Below are 22,439 nucleotides of genomic sequence, written 5' to 3'. Positions count from 1 at the left end.
GTCAGATCAGTTTCACGATCAACCATCCAGGAGGGATCTGGTATTAAATCTTACAGTAGGACTTTCTGTTTAACAATCTTTTGTATTTACATTCTTAACTAGGCCAATAAAGTGAACCCTACACGTAATTGCAAGATTTACGACAGCAGTTGAAGGCAGCCTAACAGCTAATTGTGTGGCGCTGAACAAATCTAGGAGGTAATGAAGTAAACACTGGATAGACTGCAAAAAATTAATTTCAAACCAGCTTGCAGAGACATGCTGCTGTGTAGACGATAGTAACACATCACCACCTACGAAACAGAAAGCGCATGTAAACAGATGTCAGCGTAGTGGTGTATCATTTTAGCCATGGATATTCACAGCCTGGCTGCGAAATTCCACACGGCTCATATGATAATATTATTGCGTCCAATTTTGCTCAACCCAGAGGACAGTGTTGTTGATTGGTGTCAATAAATCTGTTAAGCAGATGTTCGCATCATAGTGAAATCACAAATACTGTGATAATTAATAATCTCATAATATCGTCTAGCAGTCTATGTACTGTAACAATAAGACATTTTATAGCATGTGTAAATGAAAGCCACTAATCATTATTGCCAGGCTTCCACCGCACATACTGTAGACTAGAATATACGCTTATTAGAATGTGTTTGTCATTTCTGTCTCTTTATACTATGTTATCTCTTTTGACTCCATTCATTTCTTGTGTCCTGCTTTAAAAGTGATTGTTCTTCAGTTATGGATAAAGTAAGACCACATTTGAAACATTGGTGGTTGTTTTTACACATGGAAGGCGCTAAGTATGTAGTGTATCTTGTTTTGGTAGCAGAACGATAATGGCCTCTTTAATTATCTCAGTCTCTACATAATTCACTAGAAACAGATGGCGTAATGGAGAATGATCTGAACTCACCCCCTGCAGATAGACAGATCCCCCACCAGGACTCCTCCTGTGTTGTCTAACTAGACATGCCCTGCCTTGAGCACACACTTACACACAATAAACACTCAGCAGTACACTTGCTCCCATTCCTCTGGATCCGCACAGAAATTACCAATCACAAGGAAGAAAATAAACCTCAAAAACAAGTAGTCCATACACAAACAGGCCACAGGACATATGGCTGTGTGACCCAAGTAAATAGTGCTATTAATTCTAAATCCCTGCAACTAATCCCTCGGGTGGTATGTGTGGTATTGTCTACAGTGTTTGTAAAAGTGTTTACTGTCTGTGTTGGGTAAACTTAGGGGCTGGCTGAACTATAAAGCATTAAATCTACAACATGTAGACCTTCCCACTGGTTCGTCTAGCTTTCTATTGTAATGATAAATTAAACCAGAATATAAACTAATGAGCACTAATGATGCTTGTATTGATGTTTGAACTCTTATGTCCATTTACTCTTTACACAGTATTTTCACTTTATAATGATTAGGGGAAAAAATAATGAACTTTTTACTACACTACGTTTATTTAACAGCGTTAGTTACATGCTACTAAACCTTAAAGGTTTTAGAATTGAAATCGTAATCTTATAAAATCCACCACATTGTTTAAGTTGATATCATTGATTCCAAAATGTTTCAGCGCAGAAAAAATGTCAGGTTGTGGCCCCTAGTCGGGTTAGTTCAGATGGAGGTCTGTGATCTAAGAGAGATTATTTTACTAATAAATTAAACATGAGACAAAAGCTTTAAAAAAATGGATGCAAAATTGTGGAGCGAACCTTAGTATTTTCTTTTTTACAATTCTATTATTCACCTGGGTTGAGAACAACTAGGGTAAAATGTCTGATTACATATGTATAAAGTTGTTAAAATGGACTCAGTGTTGATCAGCTTCAACTGTAAAATGCTGCCTGTACATGAATGCATCAGTATTGAACCTCTGACAATTCAACACCGTTTTACTGCAGAACATGTACATTTACTTTTATATTTTGAGTACATTTCGCTTATTCTGCAAATATTACTATAAATGCTTTTCATCTTAGTAAAACTGCTTCAGACAGCTGCACTGAAGCAGTCCTGACTATTCCACTTCCAGCTGTAGTAGTCGTAATAGCAGAAATAATACAGTTGGCAACGAAGTCTGTGATCTTGTACACGCCTACATCTCTTTATGCTTGAAGAATTTATGTCAGAGTGCTGGGAAATTGAATGGGCTCAGTGTAGTGAAATTAAAGTCTTTTCCCAGGAGTTGAACTGCAGGTTTTTCTACACACATGCAAACTGTGTAAATAGATCACGTGCATGTGCGTTATGTAGTATTTATAAAGTGAAGCAAAGAGGTAGTTCCCAGAGATTTGGTTGCACTTAAAGTCAAAGTAGAATAAAATATTTATTATGTATCCAAAGCACATAGTTTAGCAGGGAATTACTAATTTTAGGTCAACTTCTTCTGGCCCTTTAATTAAGCGTTTTATTTGGTTACTAATGTTTCTTTCATACTAGATCAGTTTCACATTATGATCTGGATGGTGGAGATTAAGTCCTGCCTGCCACGTCCTCTTTACTCACAATGCACACTCACAAGGGGGTTTTTCTCTTTTCTGGTTAATGAGTGACGGTGTATGGTTGAATTGCCTGTCATGTGAATGAATGAGCAGACTACGACAGCATAACACGTCGCCCCAGCGTTTGTCTGATGCTGCAGTAGGAGTCCATGACAGCGGAGATGAGGTGAGATCTATCATCCAGCTGAAGATAAACAGGGAGTAGGAGATGCTGCTGTCACTCAGTTTTTCATCTATCTCTTTACTGCCATGGTAATAAACAGAATCTTCTGTCTTTTTATATCAGTCTGCTCCCCCTCGCTTTTTTGCTTTTTTTTTTTTGTCTACCTGAAGGACTGGCATGATGGATCACTTTATCCACCAGGGAGAAGAAGCATGAGAAGATAAAGTTGCAGTGGAGAGAAACACAGGGTGAAGAGAGAGTGGCAAAATCAAAAGGGGGATGGGATGACATAAAATCTTTTACACAGGGAGATATGATGTATTGCTACATCACTTACAAATTCACAGCAACTATATCTGATATCAGCTCATAAAATCGAGCTCCCGTGCTCCTGCAGAGCTCATTTCATTTCATACATCCAACCGGTTTTCTTTCATCTGTCAAATAGGTGTCTCCATTCACATCTGTTTTAATATTGTGAAACAGCATTACCAACAGCATCTCGAGGACCAGGCTGGTGTGAGATTTGCTGGTGTGCAGCCAGCTGACTGAACTAGACACGTTGACTGGCGGGGTGGGGGCTCCCGTTCTTAGCTATTCTCCTCACATTCACCTTGCAGTCCCAATTATTCAAGGCAGCGTGCATGAGCTCTGCCAGCCAGCCCCAGCTGTGAAAAGTGGGTCATGGAATTTAAAGGCACACGCAACCATGTTGCACTGCACAGTCGCTTTGGCTTTCTCCTCCTCCCGACACGCGACAGCAGCAGTGTTTGTGTAATTCTGTTTCCTGCAGCGAAACCCACAAGGCTGGTTGGGAATGTGTGCCACTGAATCAGAAGACGTTCATTATCGCTTTCTCTCTGGGAATAAAATGTGTGACACGTTCACCAAGTGAGTCTCTCTCTGTCTGTCTCCTCTCTTGCACAACCTCTTTTTAGAAATAAATATATGTGAGCTTTGGTTTGCACTGACGTCCTCCCTCACAATTTGATGATTAACCTCTTGAGCCCTGAGGTCACCTTACCTAAGGTAATTAGGGGACCTAAGGGGTCAAAAGGCATAACTGTAATTATTCCTTCCTTATCACAGAAAACAGTGCCATAAATCGTTCTCTGAAATCAAATACTTTACCTAGCAACAATGCACAGTAGGCCAGTGGGTTAGTCCATATGGGGCTACTCATGCAAACACTGAGCAATAATGTCATACCCTGATGAGTACTTTACAGAATCTGACAGGAATGTCCTACTAAACTACTACCACATTGTGTGACACTGAGAAGGAAGATGTTGCCAACCATGATGCTCTAATATGCCCTCTGTGCAGAGGCACAGACACATAAAAGCTAACACACACCAAGGGCCATGCTTCATAATTGTACAAACTGGGCTACACAGATGCTCTTTACAGTTTCATATTATATATTATATTATTGTATTATATTATTAATGGTATTCATCTTCCCCCTGACTTCTATGCATTAAAATATCCCTCTGCTGCTTGATGTCAACTGAAGAAGCTTTGGATAAAGACATGCATAGTATGAGCAACCACATGACATAGGAAATACGTTTCAACCGTTTTTTATTATCAGCAAAAACAAACCACACACCACATTACATTTTAAAAACAAGAGCGCTTATCGTGGATGTACAGAAAAACAAAACAGCAGCTGAAAAACTGAATATTTTTTGTCATAATAAATGGAAAAGGTATAAAAAGTTGTGTTTCATTTTGTGAAATTAAAAACCTTTGGGCCAACAAAGTGTTCTCCTCAACATGCTACTTTAAAAATACATGCAAACGTAAAGCTTTCTAAAATGGATGCTTTCAAAATACTCTCCACATTTAAATTCCATAAATTATAAAATATCAGCCTATTGCCCCTGAACTTTTTCTTGACAGAGAAAATCCTAAGTAGTACCTTGACATGAATGGGTGCATCTTAGTTATCTATAATGGCCTCCTCTTTAAGTTAAGTTTTAAAAAAAAAGCTAGCTGGGTGTGGTGACACCATATTCCTATTACTTTTTAAATGAAGGGAAGGAAATGGAAAGAAGATGCCACTTTAGACTTTATGCACTCATCAATAAAGATACGCATTTCTTTCAGACACGTTTCTCTGGCATCAGTTGACAGTGAAAATGTCTTTTATACAACCCAAACCTGGGAAGAACATCAAAAACAGCACCATTTTTTTTTTTTTTTATTATTATTTCCTGGATTCCCTCCAACGTGACAGTCACGTTGTTTCAACACAAAAAGTTCTACAAAGTCATATATGGTAGCTAAGTCAAAAAGGTTTTTTTTTGCTTGATTATGAGTTCATAATATCTATACTTTTTATTAATGTTTTCTCTGTTAGCATGCAAGACGGGTGCTTTGCAAGTGTTATGTTAAAATCAAACATTGCCCTGCTTTTGTCTTTGGCAGCTGAGGGTATATTTATATCATGGCAGGTTTAGGTCTGCTCCATTCTGAACCATTAAACCAGACCCAACCTCGTAATACAGAGTCATGATTGTATCAGAGCTTACAGATTTTTGAGTGTGTTAGAGCACAGATGTTCGTTAACGACAATAAATAACTCCGCCTCCTAAACCTGGGATTATGCAGCTAGAAATTATTTTAGTTTTAAGCGTCTTGAAATTAAGCGTCCACTCGAAGATGATCCACAACCTTAGCAAATAATCGCTGTAGTGTCGCACTAATGCCTCCATGATGTATGACATTGAGGAAGTAATACTCCCAGTTTTGGCACACCTTCCCTTACAGGACTTGACAGGTTGAAGTGTCAAAGCTTCAAGTCATCCTCAGGTTCAGACTAAACTGTGTTTGCCTTTAGGTTGTCAGTAGTTAAGGTTCAGTGCTGAATATATGAACTGATCCTGAATGTCTTTAAAGGCAACATCAGCCACTAATAGGCAAGTTAGCGGAGGTAAGTGAGTATGATAAACAACTAAAAGGTTTTGGGCTTTTGTGCTTAAACCTAAACAACCTAAACAACTAACTGATATGTATTCTGATGAGAGACAGCGAGGAACGACACCGCGTAACATGAGAAGTCTGCCAATCATACAGGTTTTGTAGTCTCATAGAGGGAGAACTGCAACACCCATCATGCCTTACTGTGGTGAAAAAAAAGCGGGTGAAAAGCAAACATGATTTTAGCCTGTTTTGCTAAATGACCCCACTTTTTCCTAAGTTTACACATCACAAAAGGACAGAACTGATGTATTAATGCCTTGTGCTTAAAAGAAAACTGCAGAGCTCCCTTTTATTTGCAAGCACTGGTGGACTAAGAATAAGGGGGCTGACTTCAAAGTAGGACAAAATAAAAAAGAAAATTATAAAAAAAAAAAACATATTACTCACATGAACAATATGGCAACATACAGTACATTTTGAAAAGAAGTAACAGCAAAACACTTCAGTAAAGACATGACAAAATCATGAAGCACTGTTTACATAGTGCTCCAGCTATTTTCACACCTACTGCAGTACATACATTTTTTTTTTGACCATTTTTCTTCTTAACATTTGTTGGTGTTGTAGTCTGTATGACTGTTGGCATTACAGCATGAGCTTCCAAAGATTTAGCATGGCTCTGAAATGTGCAATCAGGTGGTATTCGTGTTTAAGCACGGTTGCAGTTCTGGCACGTTGCAGGGTTTGACAGGGTTCGATTGGGGCTGTATTCTATTAAACCATGGCGGCTCCGTTTTGCTTACGTACCTTTGAACAGTCAAACATTAAAATATTATAATTCTGTGTGTATGTAAAATGGATGACTAGTGCTATATGGATGGATTTTATGGTGCATGTTTGCAGGTTGCAGAAGAGTTACTAATGTGTATTATGTGTGATGATAGTCCATGTTTAGTGTGTTACGTACAGGAATTGAGATGACATAGTTTATAGTGGATCCATGGTTCAATGGTTACAGCCATTATAGGCCCTTCTTTGTTGGTGCACTGAGTTTTCTCATTCCTCTTATCCGGCCCAGCAACTCACGGACAAAGTCCTGTAAAGTAAAGAAAAGGAGAGTTACAGTTTAATGTACATTACAGGGGCGATGTTTCTTCCTTTTATGATCTGGCTTGTTAATAATTATTAGAGACTGCCAGCAAAGATGTATCTAATAATACTAATAACACTATAATAAAAATGGATGCGATGTCACAGAGTATGACTCTCTTCTTATTTAATGTGACAGTTTAAAATCGCAATGAAGGAAGAAATAATGGCTTGTGATGGAAATTAAATCAGTAAGAAAGGAGGAGATGGAGAATCCATATCTTGGGTTTAAACAAGAGCTTGTCTAGAAGTCTGTGGTAGTGTCACCGTGGTTTAGAATATGGTGGAATTTAATCCCCTCCATTATACCGAGTGACACTGATTTTTTACCTTTCCTCCTCATCTCTACCCTTCCTCTTCATCCCTTTAGCTGTCTTTCCAAACATCCTTTTGCATCCCTCTTTTTGCATTTCTTTGTGATTGCTATCAGTGACCATGCAGTGCTGTCACAGGCAGGCTGAAAGCCACGCACCCACCCCCTCCCACTAATGTGATTGGTCTCACCTTTAATCACCCAAATAGCTTAACCTCACCTCACCCAAACCAAACACCTTTACACACAAGCGTACACACTTTTACACACGCACAAATACAAAACAAACATTTACAGGGCTGTTCAGAAGGCAACAGACTTAGCATGCTTGTACACACAGTTTGTTTTTCTAACAATGTCAGTTAAGTGCAGCCTATGCGTCTGTAGCCTCTGGTGCTTTTAACCCTTTGTCAAATTTAGGTCAGAGTGACAGCAGGATGAGAGAGAGAGTGTGTGTGTGTGTCACCCAGTATCAATTAACCACACACATACTGCAAAATACAACCCACTATACATCAATACATCAAAAAATGATCATCAATAATGTCTGGGTCATTGATGTTGATGATGAGCATTTATTGTGTGTACAGATGGCAGCCACACTGAACACACTCACCTCTGTTGGTTTGTAGCAGTCTATTAATGATTCCTGTGGAAAGAGCAGGGAGAGTTTTTAAAAGGGGTCATAATCCGCTTTGTGTTCTGATGTTACATATATATGTTTGTGAAGTTGTGTGCCCATGTAACACATTATAAGAGGGCCGAAGACTGAGGTGAACATATAGTGGCAAGAAAAACTCAACCCAATAGAAATGCTATGGGACCACTTGAAGTAAAATTCCTACTGATGATACTGATGTATACTTGTATATTTATACTCTTGAGATGAGATGAAGATCAGATCATGTTTTATGACAAATTAATGCAGAAAATCAAAATATTTCAAAATGTTCCCATACATTTTCTTGCCAGTTGTATGTATACATGCTGGCTATTAGTGAAATGCCCATGTTTTAATCTGGCTCATTCGCATTGTTTTCACGAGTTTATCATAAATGTTACCACACAAAAGGTCCAAGAGTCAACTGATAGTAATTTGCATGTTGACATTGCTTTTTCTATAAATAGGTCCATAGCTAAAGGGAACAACAGTACAATTTTAAACATTTTGGCATGTTGTGAAAATGCATTCTGGAAATATGCAATGCAATGATGCTGGTGTACTAAAATGCTATTTGCTAAAAATAGGCACGTAGGTACAGAGACACAGACACACAGTCACAGGGGTATACCTGCAGTTTGCTAGCTCTCTCGTCATCACTGTTAACCTCCAACAGGTCATCGATGTCTATCTCTACCTCCGGCATCTCTTCCTCCTGCAACAGAAACACTCTTGGTTAGAAGAGCAGATGAGGTAAACAGGAAATTAAAATGGAAAATAATCAAGTCCCTCTGTTGCACTGATTGGTGCACAAAGCACTGGTAAACATTAAAAATGTCTTGTTGTAACATCGCCCCAGTAACACACTGTTTCTTCATTTAATTCCATATTTAAAACATAGTTTCCATATCTCCAAACACTGCAAACATATATTTGCCTATTAGGAACAGACATCATATGTCATTGCGCTGGGGCTGGGCCATTTAGTAGCGCAGTGGTTAGGGGTTGTATTCAGCTCAGCACCACTTCAAAGGTCCTGTGGTTCATTTTCTTCCCCAAAAGGGCATGTGCAGAAGAGGCAGACAGGGAGGATCAAGCCTTCCCTCCAAGCTACCGCATGATGTAGCTTTTCCCTTCTGGGAATTAAGTCAAAGAAACCATATAGAAGTGCAGGTCCTTCTTCCAAAGGGTGGTTACCAGCATAGTGCATAATTACAGCAAAATGGACTCTACTTCTCCACTATCCATTGGAAATATGTCCATTCTCAACTATTTCTCACCTCATTGTTTAAACCCAATGCCAGCATTCACTGCCAGTGCAGGGAGTCACATGTCCTTAAATAATATAAATGCTTACATGAGGTGCATACTAAGGGTGTAGAAGATGGTGTGGTAGATGGGCATGGATTGGACATTCATGCAAGAGATTGCAGCTTAGTCCCAAAAGTAGGATCTACTGTGAGTTTTATGTTTTTATTAATCGTAACCACCATATTGATTGTTTTTGTAACTTTAATTAGACAGCAAAAATTTCACACACACACATGCACAACCATACTGAACTGTAGTCTCAGGGTACAGAATTCTCCAAATGACTACCAAACTACTTCCTCAGCTTACCAACTGCACACTCATAAACACATATACAGGGTATTCATTCCCATTACTGACAGATTAAAACGTTCTTGCTTGAAGAGTACTGGCGAGCATTAATAACCCATAAAAAGTACAATAAACAACAGTAAAACTAAGATGATTTCTGGTCCCAGGATGCTACAATACTAAAACTGAATAGATTTATTGTTGAGTTGTGTGTTTGTGTTTAGGCCTCTCAGAGGAGTCCTGCATGCTTTAGCCTGGAGCATGCATATAATATAGGTATTCAGACACAGGAACAGGGAGGACGGAAGGATGATTTGATTTTAGCTCTCAGCATTAAAGCTAAGCCGCTGTGATTTCAGTTTTGCGTAGGTGGGTTAATGTGCACAGAATGGAATTAGCTCACAATTATACTTTTAAACCACCAAATGTAAGACATGTTGAAAGAGGCAAAATGGTGCAGTATGTGTTTGACAATATTTATACAGACGTACCTCACCTTAATTACTGTACTTAGTGCAACTTTATTATTATTAATCAGCTGCTGGGATGCATTTAAAGAGCCAGCATCTTAAGGTCCACATATACACGAGTGGACTGTTTCCTTCAATATCTCTTATTTTGTCAGACTGCTCATTTAGGAAAAGCAAGAGAAAGAGGGAGAAATGAGGATTGCAGTGTGTGAGCACCAGAGCACTGAGGTTATGCACATACAATACATAAGTTCAGATAAGCTCTTTCAAAGTGACTAGGTGATGGACTAACTGACTAGATGGATAAAAAGAAATGTTAGGAAACCAGTTGACATTTACAATTTTCATTTACAGTTTGTTTTTGTATCTTGTGGTCTTTGGCTGACCACAGTCCTACAAAGCCAAAACACAGTAGCTGCAAACTGTACTTGGTCAAAACAGAGCCCAGAATTTTTCTCTTGTTGTCTTGTTGGAGTTATATTTAGAACATTAAAAATGAAAAAAACAAGAACAACAAAGAGGTACAAAAATGAACCCCAATGATTTTACTTGTGATGCTCCAACATCAAAGTAATTGTTCATTTAAAGTAAGAAGTAAACCTAATATTTTAGTTTAGCATATCACATAAATAAAATCAAATCAAATCATTACGGGCAAAAAATGACATGCCAGATTTACTGTGTTATGATTAGTTTAGCACAGTATCTCAGCCAACTCTTTGACATGGTTAAACTAAACTAAAAAGAGTTAAAAGTTATTAGTAGAAAACTGTAAGACAACAGGCATTTAGATCTGGATTTTATAGTGCCCTGTAGATTTCCCAGAGTGCTGTAGGCTATCTGTAATTTTACATTTTATCTAAAGGTTTTTTTTTTATAATCAACCTCAAAATGCGTAAAATAAGAGTTGTGCTAAACAAATATCTGTGTTAAATCCCTTTTCCTCTGCTTCACTGTTATTTCCTGCTGTCTAGGATAGAATGTTGAAATCCTATTTTCAGATGGCTTTTCAGGAAGACATAAAATATTTTACATTTAGATCCCAGAAGGTGACAAATGAGGTTGAGCATGATGATTCAAACTAGAAACCTTTTCAAGAATGAATCACAAACAGAAGAAAGGTCAACACCTGACAGCTGCTACTGTACATGCAAGTTCTGAAACATGAATATTGTACCAAGATAATGCCGTCAATCATAAACAACATGCCAAAACAACAGGGAGTAGTGGTCAGTTTGCATGTGACCTGCTGGTTTTCACACAGAGAAAAGTAAGAAGAAGTGAATTAGAATGAGTGAAGCAAAAACAGCTCTGCCTTGTGTTGATGTTTGTGTCAGTTTGACTTTGTGTGTGTGTGTGTGTGTGTGTGTGTCTCTGACTGTTCAGTAAGCAGTCCGTCACCCTTTGTCACTGCGATTGGTGATGACTAGGGCAAGCACGGCCTGTGTGTGAAGCATGACTGCAAGCAATCACCAATGACGTGTACATCACACACACACACACACACACACACACACACAATTTAATACCACCATCGGTCTTCTGCAGAGAAACGCTCACCACTGTTTTTTTGCCTGTCTTTGTGCAGCTTGTGAGAAAGTACCCGCATTAAATACACTGCATGTAATGGCATGAATGGAAATGTACTCGACATGCAGATAAACACTGAAGCTGTTGTTGTCCTCCTGGTGATTGAGAGCCTAAAATAGTTAAGGTTACACCCACTGCCTTGGGGGAAAATAATTTTCCATCTTGCCAGTGGTGAACAGTGACAAAATCACGGCACCCAAAGCCAGAATACAGCCACACAAACACACAGAAAAATAAAAACATTTAAAAAATTAATTAAAGAAAATGCAATATCACAATTTGACTTTCTGAGGCAGTAGCCAAAAGTCAGTTTTGTGCATCCTGGGCACTGCTGACCTACAATGCAATGCATGGGCAGCAAAAATTAATTCTTGAACAGATGTATAAAACACAATGATCAAAAGAGGAAATAATAAATATCTTATTCATAGAGGATAGTGTGAATGTTTGTTAACGAAGCCAGCAAGCAAAAGAAAGTCTGAGAGAGAAACAGAAAGTGACACAGCCAGCGTGTTTGTTGTGTGCAGCATGTGTGTCAGGCGTGTTTTCAATGACAGCTCCATTCCCAGTCTGGTTTGTCTTGTGATGAGTTGAATCAAAGCTAATGTAATTGGCCCGACCCTGTGACTCACCACAACAAGTCTATTCAGACTCTATTCAAACACTTAACTCTAACAAAGAGTCAAACTCCTTGTGACAGGGAATCACTTCACTTGGCCAAGTGATTCACAATTATTCCTATTCATAGTCTACTTACTGTATATGAACTAGAACTACCAGTTTTATTAGTGTGGTTAAGACTTTCTGAAGAGATAATTGATAAAGGGATTTAGCAAAGGTCACATATATAGAGTGATATTTATACCAGGTATGTTGTTTTCCATGCCATAAAGTACACAATCTTCTTTATTATCTGTTGACTGGACAATGATGGTATCGCCATCTACTTGAATTACTACAGTGAAAAAGAGTTTCAGTTCAGAATTAAAGTCTCTTTTGGAAGATTCTCAATGGATAACAATGACTGGCAAAAATTGAATATTTAATTAACAAAAGAGCTGAGATTCAAATGTAAATTCTAGCAGATTTGCTTGCTGCCCAAAAAGGAATACAAATAAAACACCTACACAATTTTTGCACTGTACATTTTTTAACGTAGCTAGTTAGAAACAGACATTGATAGTATATTGTCATCCCATAGTGTCACATAATGACACTTGGCATCTCAGTACCAGCACGATGGTACCCCTTATCATCTGTATTGAGAGGCCAAGTGGCATTATGTGAGACTAGCGGGATGACAACGAGCTCAAATAGGCTGTATTATACAATGACATAATAAAACCAGTGACTATTTTAGAACTACAGCCTTCTATGAAGCCGAGGAAAAAACAGCATGCTGATAGATTTTGTCTAGAGGATCGCTTCACTACTCTGATACACCGTAGATGCTGAAATGAAGGTGAACTCTCAACATATCCCCTCTGGCCATTTTTATTGTGTTTGTATGTATTTCATGCATGTGTGTGAGACACACACACACACACACACACACACACAGTGGTACAAAGAGCGCAGGAACATTCAGTCTGTGCCTGTAGTTGTTTTACTAACAATACACATAATGGGGGGCTGACATTGACAGATCCTCCAACTAATCTAGATAATATTGAGTATACACACTCACACACACACACAAACACAAACACACACACTGATATTGCAAATAAGGAAAAGTCATTAAAGAATATAGTGCCAAAGAGACAGGAAAAAAAAAGTGAAGGAAGAAGAAGATTTAATAGACAAATGAGAAACTAATAAGGGATGTACATGAAATTAGGGACCATGCAGAGATAACAATAACATAGAGGTACTAAAGACTAAACAGGGGGAGTGAGAAGAAATGAAGAGAGATATGTATGAGAGCAGTAATTAGAATACACGAGAGGAGAAAATAAGATACAGGGATATGAGGAGCGCACTGATAAGTGGGTCACTGTGATGATGAGGCAGAGAGAAAGGAAGAGGAGGATTGTGCAACATCGTAAAAACCTCACAGCTCAGCTTTCTCCCTGTCTCTACACTGCCGTGCTGTGTCACATCAAAGTGTGGAGGAGCTCATGGTGGGATGAATTAATCTTATGAGACCGAGGTGAGGGGAGAGGGAGAGAAGCTACTGCACAGCACAGAACACGGGGTGAGGATGAAAGAGGAAAAAAAAAAAAAAGAAGAGGTGAACGGGAGGACAGAAATATATCCAAAACAGAAAAGACTTATAAACAGGAATGGTAGAGAGCACTGGTGCTCGCTGCGTCCACCCTCCCTTCCAGCACCTCACCACTGCCCCAACAGCAATGCAGTTTGCTGAAACCATACAGCACAGATGGATAAAGTTAGCTGCTGCAGCAAAAAGCTCTTTCCCACGCTGATTCAGCTGTACTCTGGAGGACACTGTATATCAGAGAGAGCTGGAGCTGAGAATTAATCCTGAAAGGGTAAAAATAGCACTGATATGCATACTGAATTTTGGAGGCTTCTTAGGATGTAAATTAATCTTTCGTTCACAACATGTAGGTCAACTAAGTGATGGTATCCATTCAACCAATACACGAAAAAGCTTTGCTTTGTGGTTCAGTCCTGTCCATAGCAGCTCAGCTTTCGTCCTGTCAGCAGGCCACCAGCCCTTGCAGAACCATTTATCATTCACTGTAGGGTTGGACAAATGTTGTTATTTCAGGAAGAGCAGCTAAGCCCCCCCCCCAGTGCTTTTGTAATTCAAACACTGGCATTGAGGCAGTTGCTCACTCTCCACCTGGTTAGTTTTTTGGGGCATAAATCCACAAGCTCAGCTAGAGGCAAAACTGCAGGTTGTTAATTGCAGCCTTGCTGTACAGATACCTCTGGTGTAGGTTATAATGAGAAGCATTGTGTTTTACTTAAATACCCCACAGTACTTGTGTTTACATTTTTGTTTAGTGTGACAGTGATCTACACACATAGAAGTGTTTGCTGGTTGGAAAATGACTTCCCATATAAAATAAAACACCATGCTTATACCACAGTGAGTGAGAAGGGCCGTGTCCAGCAATTTCATTGACTTTCTGAAGCAAACAGTTTGACATGCAAAGAACAAGACGTCACCTTGAACAGGGTGGTTCTGATCAGCCATAATCCAGTCCTGACAGAACTGGAGTTCCCATGTAGCTTTTATTTTTGCCTGGTCTTCATTAACAACAATCCCCAGGGGCACTGGAAACTTGTAAAAGAACAGTCAATCAGTCAAACCTGAATTACTGTATAGCATAAAGCAGACTGCAACAGCAGCCTCCGGCAGCTCACTCTGCTATGGCAGCTGACAGGCACATGTCGTTCCACTATTGCTCAGCAGGGCCAAAATACTGCTTCTTTGACTTAAAGCCCATGGGAAACATTATTGTGGATTGTCAACTATGGAAATGCCTGCATCTGTCTTCTGACTGTGTTTCACTGTTTCGTGGTGCAGGGTTGCACAATTCATTTCACTGTATTTACAACACTGGCAGTTTCTCCCTGATACTAACATATTGACAGCTGGAGCTCGGCCGGACATTTGCCCTCGCAGCAACGCTTCTAGTCAAACTAGACTTAAAACATCAATAGCATCAGTGTCACGATGCAGTCAGCCAGTCAGTAGGTCAGTCAGTCAGCATGCACGACAAGTAGCTAGCCATAATATTAACCAATTAATTCAAATTCAGAGTCAATTCAGCTTTGCATGTATCTAATTTTTATACATTTAATAGATACAAGTGCCTCCTTGCTGCTAAGGGCCAGTCAGTCATGCACAGGTGTACAGGTCAATCTCAATTAATTAGAATATCATCAAAAATGTATTTCGGTAATTCAGTTCAAAATGTGATACTTTTATATTAAATACATTCATTTAACACAGACTCATATATTTCTTTTAATTTTAGTGATTATTGCTTACAGTTAATGAAAACCCGAAATTCACTTTCTTTGAAAATTTGAATATTATATAAGGAAATCAATGAAAATGGAAAACCAAATCAGCATCTACATAAAGCGCGTCAGCTGAGGGAAACACGACGTGCTCTAGAATAACCTGGTAGACAGATGACGTAGCTCCCCAAATCATCACCGACTGTGGAAACTTCACACTCACACTCAAGAAACTGTGCCTCTCCACTCTTCCTCTAGACTCTGGGACCTTGATTTCCAAATCAAATGCAAAATTTGATTTGGCCCTTGGAGACTTTGGACCACGGAGCAAGAATCCAGTCCTTTTTCTCCATAGCACAGGTAAGACTGTAAGCCATAATCATCAAAATTAAAGGAAATAAACGGTTGAAATATATCACTCTGTATGTAATGAATCTATATAATATATGAGTTTCTTTTTTGGAATTAAATTACTGAACTAAATAATGTTTGATGATATTCTGTTTTTTGAGATGCACCTGTATGAACACACCACTCTGACTTTGAAAGTCAAAACAATAATCTTCCTTTTCTCCATTTTCCCCTCATCGCTGTCTCTCTCAGTCTCCTTCTTTCAGTCATGTGAATGACGGCAGTGTTTTGCATCTTTTTGCAGCGCCAACCATAGAGAATGACTCAGTGTTTGTACAGAGCCAGTTTATAAATTGTGTCGGCCTGCTGACAATGAAACCAGTGATTAACAGGATCATCTTGAGATGGGCGGAGATGTCATCGAAAGACAAGAAATTCACTGTGTGCGTGCGAAAAGTCAATCGTCGTTGCTTCATTTCACAGTATCAGTGGCTGTTGATTTGTACTACTCCAGTTGCACGCTTTGCAGCTGGTTTGCATCCTTTTCTTCTTTTATCAGTTTGCAGCTGTTGTCACTGCATCGGGGGATTTTAGAGATATATTTGCAAGACATATAAGTAAATTTATAAAATGCAGATGTTCTTTATAAAACCATAACTTCTAATGGGTAATCTACATGCATATGAAAACCACAGAGTTAGCAGCAGAGTAAACATGGTGCGGAGAAAATCAAGAGAGAAAGAGAAGAAGATGGGCAATAAACAGTGGGAGGTTGAGTCGATGGGTCAGCAGCTGCAAAAAGATATAAAGGGGGAAATTGTAGAGGATGACAGCAGGATGGAAAATATAAAGAGATAACGATAATAGGAACAAATACATTCCAACCTTTGCCCTCGGTTTGCTTTCGAGACAGATATTTGACACCTTCTCTTTTCCACCACGTGTGCATTTCAGTTTCAACAGCTGCTGGCTGTCAGCTTGCTCAAAGGCTTTATTGTCAGCACCTCTGATTTGTTTAGCATCAGATGCACGTGTTTTCAGGTGTTATATGAAATGCGTCCGCATGTGCTCCAACACAGACGCTGAGCAAGTGCGTATTTTTGGCCAAGTGGCAGATAATACAGTGTCATCTATCGCAAGCACGGATGACAAAAGCAACCACGACTTTGCCTGTTAGATTTATTAAACTCCCTTTTTGCTTTGTATATAAGTTTGACCTTGTGCAGACTTTCGAACGACTATATCTGTAGTAATATATCTGCTTATACCTGTGTATGTAAAGAATACCATGTTGTCTCACTGGTAACTCAATGCTTCTATCGTTATGTGTCAATAAGCGTGTGTGTTGTTCTATTCCTAAACCTATTGAATGTCACTAATGACTGGGCTTGAATGGCACTGTTAACTCCTTCTCTGCTACCCTGTGAGAGTCACATGACACATGTGGTCATTCTGCTTCCCAGCATTAAAAAAAAGAGACGCAAGCCAGGGGAAATGTTATCAACAAGGTCACAGGAGACGTAAGGGAAGGGGGGGATATCGATACAGACAGAGAGAGAGAGATGAAGCTGTCCATTTTCTTTGCCCACCTAAGACATCAGTGTTGTTGTTACAGGAGAGTCAGATTCACACAGACAGACCCTCCTACACAAAACAGTGTGGAAGATGCCCAACCCTCCTTACTGTGGTGATGATTCTCCAGAGAGAAAGAGAGCAGCAGACGGAAGAGTTAGTATCATCTACGAGACAATGCTGCACACTTCCTACTTCCTTTAGCTCCTCTTGGTCTCAATATGTACACTGACCTATATATATGTGCTCGTGCATTCATCGAAAAGTGCCCCCCCCCCGACCCCTTGCCACCAAATGTCTGGCAAAGAGCAGCAGGATATCGTCAACCCAAAAAAATCACGGACGTCTTCATGCACTGATCCGTGCACACAGATATGAAGACGCACACAAGGCCCGAGGGCAGAGCACGGTGTGTCGGCAGTGTCTGCTCGCACACACGAATAAGCTTCACTGAGCGGGGCTCTGCTGAAGCTGAGCCACGGAAAAGTAGGACATTATAGTGTCACTCCCCTTTAACTCTGCAACATGCAAACCAACAACACACGTATAAAACTGCGGTGTGTGAGCCCACAATGGATTTACCACACTGTCTGGCTATTGTTTCTTCTCTGACACAAAATAAAGGCTGAAGCAGTTTTTTTCCCTCCTCTACAATATTGATTGATTTGAGGTGCTCTCACTCACTCATCATTGCACTGACACATCGTGCCCTTTAATCACCTAGACTTGACCTCATCACTAAACTGCACCCTAATACACTCTAACCCAGTCTATCAAAGTGGGGGAAAAGTGTGGATTAGTGTGTTTTCGTTTACATAGCTCGTGAATATGTGCAAAGAAGGAGGAAATTAAAAGATTATGCTGTAGCTAAGAGAAAGTTTTGTATAAAATTTCAAAAAATTTTACACAGATGTTAAACAATTTCTTCAATTCAATTTATCCTTGAAAATGTACAGATTAAAATGAATGTTTTTCATCAAGCGTCTCTCTCTCTCTCTCTCTCTATGGGCTATAGGATAACAGGAGGTGAGCTCTGTCAAAGATAGATTTCGCTCTGCTCTCCTGGGATGTGTTGCCTGCGCTCATTTCACTGTTCCAGGGACAGAGAGGAGAAAAACGAAAAATGAGACAGCAGAGAGGAGCGATTTAGAGAGGGCAGCAGAAAGAAAGCCAATAACCTAAATGCTCCCAGTACAGCTCTTTCTGTTATACAGTGGAGGGGAGCAGGTATCCTGTTGTCTCCTTCTGGTTTCTCTTTGTTGCTATGTAAAAAAGGCATAGTTCACATGAAGAAGTTGTTGCAGTCGTTTCTACCTCCAGCACATGAAGTCCTCGTCACTGGCTTTTGGAGGACAGACACTTGTATTCCCCAGTTACAATTTAGATAGATACAGTAGGTGCTCTGCTGTTTGACCAGCAGGCTGTGGAGAGGATGTGTGCTGCTCTCCATCAGCAGTTTGTTCAGCATCCTGCTCTCCACAGCCTGCCCCGAGGGTTCCAGTGATGTCCCCAGCACAGAGCCAGCCTTCCTGATCAGTTTGTTTAGTTTGTTGGTTTCACTGGCTCTGACGCTGCTGACTCAGATTTGCAACATCTTGCTGCACACATTAAAGGACCTTCCTCAAGAAGTAGAGTCTGCTCGGTCCCTTCCTGTAAACACTCTGTTTTCTACTTTCACTCCCAAAATGGAGAGTGTTTAAACTGTCTCTGTTCCCCCTGAGGTCCACAACCATCTCCTGGGTCTTTGTCCCATTTAAGGTCAGGTGATCGTTCCCACACCACGTTATAAAACAGTCCTCCAGGTCTCTGTACTCTGCCTCCTCGCCACCGTTGATAAACACCACGACTGCAGAATCATCTGAGAGTTTCTGGAGATGACTGGACTCAGAGGTGTACAGGGTGAAGAGGACAGGTCATCAACATTACCTAACTGGATGACTTTGGACAGTTTGAGGAAGCCGCAGCACCTGCAGAAATCCCATGGAAACGCGAGAGTGCATGCAAACTCCACACAGAAAGGCGCCTGACTGACCCATGGATTCAAACCTGCGATTGATAAAATGTCAATGTTTCTCCCTTAACACAATTTTTATATTCATTTTTTTTACTATAAGAACTTAAATTACATAAGTTCCCATGTACCTGTCACAGAAAGAAAATCCAGTTTTGACTGACTTCACTCTTTCTCTACTGTAGAGAACAGCACATCACCTCCAACCCCACACATGTACAGTACACTGTGTAATGTTCTCTAATATCAGGTTTTCATCATGAAACCGATATAGCTGATGACCTTTAAGCCAGACCAGCACAGCCAAATCAGCAGTCTCCCATTCTCTCTATCACACACTCAAACAGACCCACATATGTGCAAAATAGACACACCTGTGTCTCTCTTATGTCTGAGAATGAAGGCAGTAACATGCATGAAGGAGGTGTGACTTCTCCATCTGCTCAAACACTACCACCACTGATCTATTCACAGACTTCCACTGCAACAAAGTGACACCAACAGGAAAATAATGCACAGATTTCATTAACTATTCCTATGAAATCCTGCCAATTTCCATGCTTTTCTACCCTCAGTCAACACTGTGCTTCTTCCAGTATCCAGTATATCAGACTCCAGAGTGACACAGGGGATTATTATGTCATTTCATCCCATTTGAAGTGTTAAACACACATGAGGAAGTGTCATACTGCTGGGAATATTCAGGGACACATTGTTAAATTGATGTCAAGACAAAGGCACATCTTTCAACAGTAGTGCTAGAACAAGACTAATTTCAGTCTATGCAGAAATCATGACAGGCACTATACGTTGAGGTTTGACTGTTTTTGACTATTCATCCAAATATCCATTTGCATTAAACAAATCACAGAACCTGACAGGAAAACCTCCACTGGAAGAAAAAGGCAAATGCTGCTTGACCAAGCTGCGACAGTACCAATGCTTGGCCGGTGCGACTCCAGCCCTCATTGAAGAAACATCAAACAGATCAGTCCATCCGCGTGGGAATCGTATCATATCACTTGTACATCGAGTGCACCTGCTGATGACGGACGTGCAGGCAGTAGCTCTGCCAGCTTTGAAATGTGAACCAGTTCCATGTCAGATGGCTTATCCAGCTCTTTTCAACTTCAATGAGAACCACAGCAGCGCTAAAAAGAGATGAGGAAGCTCGCAAACAAAAAAGAAAAAGGCCTTAAAACCAACATTCAAGGGTTGGATGGCTGCAAAAAGAATAACTTTTGGGGATGTTTGGAGCTATGGGAGACATAATGGTTTGGTTTGAGTCTATTTGCCTGCAGTATGTGGAAGTCATATTTGCATTGCAATGCTCTGATAGCAGAGGGACAAACGACTGAAAGACACCATGCTTTAATGTTAACATTCATTGTTCTGCTGTGATTTATGCAGATGTTTCCCATCTGCACATGTGCTCAGACCCTGCGAACAATCTTTGTAACAGCCTGCTGCAAAACTGAATAACCCCATGCATACCAGTGTGTGTACCTTTAAGTTCACACACCTTCTTAGTAGCATCCCCTCAGTGCAGCCTGACTCTGGTTCATGTGTCCCCATACTCCTTGGATGCACACTCACACTGCTTTTTTCATCTCTGATTGGCTGAGTCCGAGGAGTCAAGCATACTGTGTGCATGTGGTGTGTGTGTGTGTGTGTGTGTGTGCTTAGACCCTCTGCTCTAAGGGATCTGGGCCAGAGCCAGACGAGGTGATTGGCTGGTGAGAGCAGTCACAGCATCAGCACATCCTTAACCCAGTGCCCTTCTTTCCTCTTCTCCAGTCAATCCACCACCCCCCTCCCCCTACTTGGCTCTGCCATCATACTGAATGTGGCAGCGGGCACACACACACACACACATACACACACACATACACACGTATGCTCTTCCCATTTTCCTCTCTCTTTCTGCACCCCCATCCTTCTCTCCTCCTGCCAGCACACAGATACAGACCCCATGGTGCTCCACCTCCCTCTTTAAATGCTAAAGAATGCGACTTGAGAACGTGAGAGCGCAAAATAATGGAGCTGTCACTGTGGTCTGGTTACACATCATCCCTCGAAAGGTGAAGGCGGGTTGAAAGCTCAGAAATGAATTTGGATGAGATTGCATCGGGAAATTGACACATTTAAGTAAAAAGACAGAGACTACTGGTGCCCAAAAGGCGCAACCGTGCGGTTTCTCTCGCTCTCGACCTCCTTACCATCCATCCATCTCCATTCCTCTCTCCTAATGACAAAGAGGGCGAGAGATGAGACAACACTTCGTCTCGGAGTCAAGCAAAGAGCCACGTTATTGAAGCAGACAGCCTGCCATTAGCAGGTATCCAGAGGACAGAGAGGCTGCAGAGGACAAAGAGGCACTGTTTCGTGGAAGGTGATACTGTAAATACAGGCGCATTCCGAGCGTCTCTTAAGGACAGATGCGCTTCTAGCCGATTGTGCAACTGGCACACGGCAGATTGGTCAAACACAATCACCTCCCATAAAAACAAATAAATTGATATAAGAGTACACCTGTGTCATCCCACTACATGGCTTAGGAAGGCCGCTGCTTCCTTAAAGCCGCCTCGTTGTTCACCTGTCTCCATGTGCGCTTGAAGGTGTCGGTGCCAAGTGCGCACGTTCTGCTCCACTCACCTCACAGTCATACAAGTCGCTGAGCTGCTCGATGATCCACTCCTCCAGGACGAGTCTTTTCCGCAGCTCCTTCCTGTCGTACTTGACCGTCACTTTGCCTTGTTTCTTCTGCACCGGATCGTCCCCGGTGATGGGGCCGGACCCCACGCATCCCACGCCGGGCGCACCTTGGAAGAAGACGCGGCCGCCGGCGGTGGGCAGCGAGGCACTAGTTTCGGTGCTGGCGGCCGACATTGCAGGAGGACTTATTAAGAAAGAAATGCGTGAATGAGTGGGGGGATTTGCGCTTGTGAGTGGGGCTGCGAGCTGCACGACAGACAGGGGAATGGTGAGGAGCTTTTAAACAGCTGCTATTTAAAGCGCGGCGCCGGAGACAGCCGAGGAGGCGGAGCGAGCGCTGCAAGAAATGAACTGCTGAAACTAAAGTCTGTGTCTCCTTTAGAAAACCATCTCACAGAGCGATGCGGGATCAAATCATTTGTTAAGCTGGTCATTTTTTGCAGCGCGTGA

At 40.9% G+C, this 22,439-nt stretch overlaps 1 protein-coding gene across 2 annotated transcripts; it reads right to left on the bottom strand.

The window, feature by feature from the left end:
* Nucleotides 1-4,252: 4,252 nt before the first annotated feature.
* On the bottom strand, nt 4,253-22,240 carry ppp1r14c (protein phosphatase 1, regulatory (inhibitor) subunit 14C). 2 transcript variants are annotated; one of them, XR_003297525.1, is made up of 5 exons: nt 21,930-22,240; nt 8,368-8,451; nt 7,692-7,724; nt 6,581-6,709; nt 4,253-6,420 (listed from the first exon to the last, which is right to left on the bottom strand). XR_003297525.1 is itself a non-coding variant. In XM_026340592.1 (4 exons), exons 1-4 carry the CDS (start codon nt 22,161-22,163, stop codon nt 6,635-6,637), a joined length of 426 nt encoding a protein of 141 aa, XP_026196377.1. In that variant the 5' UTR covers nt 22,164-22,240; the 3' UTR covers nt 4,253-6,634. The 2 variants fall into 2 exon arrangements, 1 of the variants encoding a protein (XP_026196377.1); XM_026340592.1 differs by having other exon boundaries at nt 4,253-6,709.
* Between the last annotated feature and the right edge of the window lie 199 nt (nt 22,241-22,439).

This window comes from Anabas testudineus, chromosome 24, assembly GCF_900324465.2.
Source record: "Anabas testudineus chromosome 24, fAnaTes1.2, whole genome shotgun sequence".
Lineage (NCBI taxonomy): Eukaryota > Metazoa > Chordata > Actinopteri > Anabantiformes > Anabantidae > Anabas > Anabas testudineus.
The sequence above is the reverse complement of the archived record's forward strand: the minus strand, read 5'-3'. Positions and strand labels throughout refer to the sequence as shown.

Excerpts from the sequence above, each read along its gene's own strand:
- ppp1r14c (XM_026340592.1), bottom strand. The coding sequence starts at position 22,163 with ATGTCGGCCGCCAGCACCGAAACTAGTGCCTCGCTGCCCACCGCCGGC. Across the intron at positions 7,725-8,367 it reads AGAGAGCTAGCAAACTGCAG|GAATCATTAATAGACTGCTA; the intron begins GTATACCCCTGT and ends CTCTTTCCACAG. Across the intron at positions 6,710-7,691 it reads ACTGCTACAAACCAACAGAG|GACTTTGTCCGTGAGTTGCT; the intron begins GTGAGTGTGTTC and ends TTTACTTTACAG.